At 41.1% G+C, this 6,448-nt stretch overlaps 1 protein-coding gene across 1 annotated transcript; it reads right to left on the minus strand.

The window, feature by feature from the left end:
• Window positions 1–1,773: 1,773 nt before the first annotated feature.
• On the minus strand, window positions 1,774–3,015 carry LOC115727411 (cyclin-U2-1-like). The gene is made up of 2 exons (XM_030657623.2): window positions 2,491–3,015; window positions 1,774–2,272 (listed from the first exon to the last, which is right to left on the minus strand). Exons 1-2 carry the CDS (start codon window positions 2,901–2,903, stop codon window positions 1,996–1,998), a joined length of 690 nt encoding a protein of 229 aa, XP_030513483.2. The 5' UTR covers window positions 2,904–3,015; the 3' UTR covers window positions 1,774–1,995.
• Between the last annotated feature and the right edge of the window lie 3,433 nt (window positions 3,016–6,448).

Genomic DNA, 6,448 nt, shown 5'->3' on the forward strand with positions numbered 1-6,448 from the left:
ATTACATAGTTGGATACTTTAGACTTAGACCAAAATCTAGCCTATGTGCGAAGGAGAGTATTGAAATGTTTAAATATTAAGCTTCACATTTACCGTTTAAGTTTTTACAACAATTGACAGTGATCCTGCAAAATATCACATTTATCTAAATAACTATATTAATAACTATGAAATGAGTTAGAAAATTGGTTTGTATATGAAATGTCAACATTCCGCACTTGTTTACGATATTGTTCATGGTGCAAATTTACAGCCCAATATTAGAATAAGATTCAAGTTAAGGCATATGTTGAGATAAAATTAGAGGTGATCGGTTCCCAATCATTCCGATTTCTAAATGGTCCAATCATTGGACCGATTAATTTTTTTATGGTTTGTCGTTAATTTTCTCGTTAATAACATATTCATCGGACTACCTTTCCTAAATTGCATCGCATTGTCACTAAACATAAAAGTCATGCTAAGCATGATAAACATCTTAGGTTTAAGTTTATGTTTACATTTAAGAATTTTTTTCCAAAACATTAGTTGGTGCGGTTTTCCCCGGATCGACCATAACCGGTTCTAATTTTATGGAATGGGGAACCATACCGGAGCCTCCATAAATTGAATCAAACAGGTCCGTTCACTTTGATACAAGCGATTCTCGGATCAATCGATCCATTATGCTCATGCCCCAAATATAACAGCAAAAAACACAAAAGTCAAGTCACGTCAAGTTGAACTTGGTAAAAAAAGTGTTGCTTCAATCATTGCACAGAAGGGGAGCCTTGATTCACTTGAGTTAAAAGCAAGAACAGTTGCCCTACTGTGAATCTTGTCCCCTTGTGTGATTTTATTTAAGTTAGACGCGGCTTTTACCTCATTTTCGTTTAATTCCGAAATTATTCTCCCGTTAAAAATAAAAATCACTCGCTACTTTCTCTTTCAGAAAGTTACTACTCCACTCATACATGTTTAATTTATTATCCTTTGCAGGTCCACTCAATTAATCAATTGCTCAATTCCTTTCAAAAAAAAATCATTTTTTTCTCTCCATACGTAACTCACAAACGATCACGCAGACAGAAAGAGTGTGCCTCAATAATATTATCTTATCACTCTTCGCAATAGGCCTTTACGTGCAAGGAAATATTTAGCCGTCTGAGATTGTCAAAATAGATAATAGCCTCCACTGAATTTTTCAACTTAAGAACGGAAGGCCGCACTTGCTTAGGCTCTATAAATTACAGGTGAACAGTTCAAGTTCCGGACCATCTATACAGGCCAAAGCCCTGTGCTGCCCTTGCACGATGTTTCACGGGCCTCCGGACTGTCGAGGGCACTCTACGATCGTGCTGCCGGGATTATGAAATCCTACCAAAAGTAAAGCAAGGAAGATTGCTGCATATACTAAATTTCATAGAGCTGTATCCTCCAATTGCTTTTAAGAGCCTCATTTACTATTTGCACGCGGAATGAGATTCTTCTTTTTCCCATCTGAATTGTGCAACTTAGACAACATTATTTGTCTACCTACCTAGCTTTAAACCCTCACGTGGAGATATTCTCATTAGATTCCCTCTTCGATTTCTTTATTTGCAAATTTTACCTGTGAACGTTTCTTTTACTTCGCTACATCTTATCATAATTTTCCAAAATATAATCATTTTCTTTTAACTCGTGAACTACTCTTCTGTAATAGGAAAGTATGTGGGTCTCACTCGTTGTACATTTTACTTTGAATTAATTATATGTCGAATCCTAATAAAATTATCCCATTAACCCTAGTTGAAAAAAAAATGAATTTCTCAATGCCATAAAAAATAGAGAGAGAGAGAATATAATATCACAGTACAATGGCCGTACTCAACCCAACCCTAGAAAGAGAAAACCACCTGTACATCGATCAATCATCACATCTGTACACTCACTCCCTCTTGCCAAGTCTTTTTTTAACTTTCTTTCGAATATTTTTCGAATTTTTGTGAACTATGATCAAGAGCGTCGTCTCTCTTAAAGCATGATTCGGGCAACGTGATGATTGAACCTCGGATCCGCAGCCCTCCGCCGCCGCGAGAACTTGATCTCCTCCGCGCACCGGAGGGCTCTCTCGACCTGGTAGCCGCCGCCGGTGCCCACCTCTCTCTCCAGGTGGCAGCAGTAGCTCTCGAACACGCTCAAGTTCACGTGCAGCTTGAACCCCATCAGGAACAGAAACTCCAGCTCCAGTCTGTTGATCTCCTCGGTCCCCAGTCCCCCGACTCGTGCGAAGTAGGAGTTCCTGTAGTTCCTGTTCCAAGAAGAGAGGGAATCGAGGATCAGACATTGGTGCCCCTTTGATCATCACGTTTTTTTTGGAGAATTTAATGATTTTCCTTAAAAGGGTCGTTTGAATTTGATGATGTTAATGTCGATAACGCATCGTGCGACATTTAAGTCTCCTCAATCTTTCGTCATAATTCGAAATGATTTTCAGAAATTTAACGGAAAGTTCGATGGAAAACTCACATGTCCTCCACGTATTTGGAAGCCACCATGATCGTCGTGATGAGGAGCCTATGGACATTCCTGGCATTGATCCTGAACCCCGGGTTGGCCTGGCAGAACCGGTCTATGTACACGTACGCCACCACGTAGACCGACGGGCCGGCCCTCGTGTACCGGAAGATCCTCTCCAGGTAGCTCTGTATCGTCATGTCTGGCGCCTCGCGGCAGTCGAAGATGCCACGCGGCGTCGTCTTTGCGTCCTTGGACGGGCAGCTCCTCGCGACCCTCTCGTTCCGGGACATGGTGCGCTCGATGAGCGAGGCGAGGACCGAGACGACAAGCGGGGGGGCCTTCGAGTCCTGCCGGTAGGCGAAGGAGTAGAGGTCGGACCGGAGCGTCCTCGGTGAGATCATGGCGAGAGAGGACGAACCCATTTCTTGAAACGTATTGCCTCGTGCGTTGACGGGTTTTGAGCCTGGCCTGGGGGGAGTAAATTTGAAAATTCTTCGGCGTTGATGTTGAGATTGAGAGGATTGGAAGGCTTTGAGGGGGAACGGGGGAGTTTTATACACACAAAATAATACATCCAAGAGAAAATTAGGGTTTTTCTTTTTAAATCTTTTGGAAGGTGGGTGGAAGCAAAGATAATATTAAAGATTGTGGGAGATTGGTGTGGTGTATTGAAAGTACAGACACAACAGCTCAGCTTAGTGAATTGTATAATGCATGGGGGCTTTTAACCTTGCTTTGATTTCATTGGATTTGACCTAATTTTACTCTTTTTTTTGTTGTTTTGCTTTGTTCCATTGAGGAGGGAGACCTATGACAGCTCGCCGACAGTTTGATGTGGGGGCATTGCCTCCTCTCTTCTTCAGTGTCTCTCGGACCAATTTGAGGTTTGACTTTTCTTTTTTCTTTTTCTTTCTTTTTTCACTCTTGGATTGAGCATTGAGACTTGAGAGGTTCTTCAATCATGTAGTATTGAGCACTGTTACGTGATGTTCTTTCTTGTCATGTATGCGGCATTTTTGAAATGTGGGCAAGGTAGATTGATAAGAACTTAGTTGACTGTTTTGGGTTTAGCATCTTCATTGTAAGGTTTGGACGGCCATTTGAATCGGATCGCGTCTATTTACGAGCCATTTGGAAGAGTAAGAACGCGAATGAGACCCTGAGAAATTAGAATGAGCGGCTTCGAAGACGATCCCTCAATTTGTTGCCAAAATAATAAACTAATCAATTGCGATTTGTCACAATTGACTTGGTCTACAACTTTGGATTTCGTGATCCGTTACTTTCAAATCCCTATACGAAAGTCATGAGGAACTTTCGTGATTTGTGCAAGGGCGTTTTTACGTTGTAAATTCAGATTAGATCTTCACGAGGATGATAAACACCTTCGGCCGTAAGTAAATACTATCGGATCAAATTTAAAATGGAATTAACAATTTCTTTTTCAAAGAATTAACCAGTACCATTCTTGGGGAAGATCTTCTTGGACGATTTTTCCCCAAATAAAAACTCGCCGACACTTCTTATGGCGCTCGGAAGAGCCCCACGAGGGGACGAAGGTCCCTGGGGTGGTCTATCGGGATGGACCCGACATTAAATAATCGGACAAAATCAAACTTGCAGCAACCAGGAAAAAACAAAAACAAAAACAAAAAATATAATATAATCAAATAAATAAAAATGGAGATATGAAACGGCAATTATGGAGTAGGAGTAGGACAATGGTCTCGACATTTGTGTCGTTGAGGGGAGAGCTGAGTGACCAGTCACACGTGCACTGAGCTGACTCACTCTGATCCGTTCCAGCCGGCCTCACTCAAAATCTCTCAGATGGTAAATGAAACTTCCCTCCCAATTTCCTCCTCCGTCCGTACGGAGATTCACTGGCTCTCTCTGTCGTTTTTGTCTTTTATTCTGGCCGGCTCCGGCGGACAAATATTGAATGAGCTTTGACCTGATTGATTATGAATTTAGAGATGTCGCGGCACAACTCGAGTGCATGGCGGGCTCGCAATATATGGATATACGCCAAAACGATCTGTTAGACTCGGGTTCGTGAACCGGTTCGCAATGTGGAACTTCTTTGGCCCAAAAAAACAAGAGGGTGTAAAGGAGTACGTAGAAAATATTGTTTATGAGTACATTAACCGGTTTGAAAAGCAAAATGCGGGCGATCGTGAAACTACTGAATCGATTGGACTCACTCGATAGTACCAGCATATAGAATATATAGGACGCGCTAGATGCAATTAGCTTAGCACGTGTGAACATTGAATATCATGGGGGATCGATGTACATATATGTTGCAAGATCTATGTGATTCGAGTGTAGGAAGAGTACCAAAAAAGTCTTAAACATATTATATTGGTACAAATTCAATCCTAAACCTTTCAATTAGACCAATTTAGTCATAAATCTTTTTTGCATTTGTATTAATTCAGTCCATTCGACTAATTTTAGCCGAAAACCTCTGAAATGGATGTCTACCATTCTACATGGCACGATCGGTGCTAAGGTGGATATTTTCATATATATTTTTTTTTGTTACTTTCATTTTGGCCGGCAAGGGTCGCCGGCCAATGGGCGAGGGCCAGCAAGCCCTCGCCGGTTGTTGGCGAGGGTCGCTAACCTCGCTCAAGCCCTAGTCAAATCTGGGTAGGGCCTTCGCAATCCTGCCGGTTGTGGGTGAGGACGCGAAGGCCCTTGCCCAAGGCCTTCGCAATCTCACCGACCAAAATGAGAGAACAAAAACCAAAAAGAAAAAAATAATAATAAAATATTTTTATAATTATTAAAATATTATTAAAAATATCCACGTTAGCGTCGATCGTGCCACGTAAGATGGTCGGCGTCCACGTCGGTGATTTTCAGCCAATATTGACCTGATGGACTGAATTGACAAAAATGTAAAAGGTCTCAAATTAAAAAATTTAAGATTGGATCACTGCCAATGCAATAAACCCAAAACTTTTTTGGTATTCTTTCCATTCGTGTGCACCAAATAATCTTGTACTTACATAACAATCTCGACATCAAATCGATGTGAAAGCTATTGGTCCACCAAAGATACAAGATCTCCCATTGTTGATCCTGTATGGCATGTCGCAATTATTTGGGCATGACATAAGTATCAACGTCAAGCATAAATTATTTTTGCACCTAAATGTTGCGGTGGCTGTAGTCTCCGCCGTGCGAAAGTACTCCACGAAGATGTAATAATCGTGATACTGACGTGAAGAAGCAAGCCAATCGATTGTCAATGTAAAGAAGAAAATTAATCGGCTTTTAGCAAAGCGGTTTACGGTGGATGCGAGAACTAATTCGTTGGATTAGACTTTGTTTACCAAGCATCATCTCCAGATGAATCAACTGTTCTACTACAATTGGAGGTTAGTCGGGAAAGAACTAAAGTCTTTGCTGTCATTTACTTAGAATTCAAGACATGGATTCTGAATTAGTACAAGTGCCTTCCTAATTGCCGAAATTTAAGCAAATCAGAAGTCAATGGAACTAACTTGCATACAAGATTTTGAGAGTTTGCCTATACGATCCCTCTTCGTAATCCTGCATAATTCGAAATCGAAAATTCAAATGTAGTGTACATTCTACTTGAGAGAAGTACTTGGTATGTAAGGAGCCATTAATCGTTGGCCAGAAAAGACTGGCGTATTTGTTGCCAGAGTCATTCAGTTACCATGGTCACACCCCAAAAAAAAATAGGATGAACATCGATCGGAAGTGAGCGAGATTCGCTACCTCCGACGAACTGCCGCTTGTTGCACCCTTTCTTTTGCGACTTTCCTTCTATTCCCAAAAGTCTTCTAAATCAATGACTCGTCTGATTCAGTGAGAACAGAGAACAAAATATAAGACCCCGGAATTCAAAGGGCTTGGATTTTTTAATTGAGTTTTTTCTTTCCCATGTCGAAACAAAATTTTAAGCAGATGATTTCGAAATTGAAATTAA

The sequence above is a fragment of the Rhodamnia argentea genome, chromosome 3, assembly GCF_020921035.1.
Source record: "Rhodamnia argentea isolate NSW1041297 chromosome 3, ASM2092103v1, whole genome shotgun sequence".
Classification (NCBI taxonomy): Eukaryota; Viridiplantae; Streptophyta; class Magnoliopsida; order Myrtales; family Myrtaceae; genus Rhodamnia; species Rhodamnia argentea.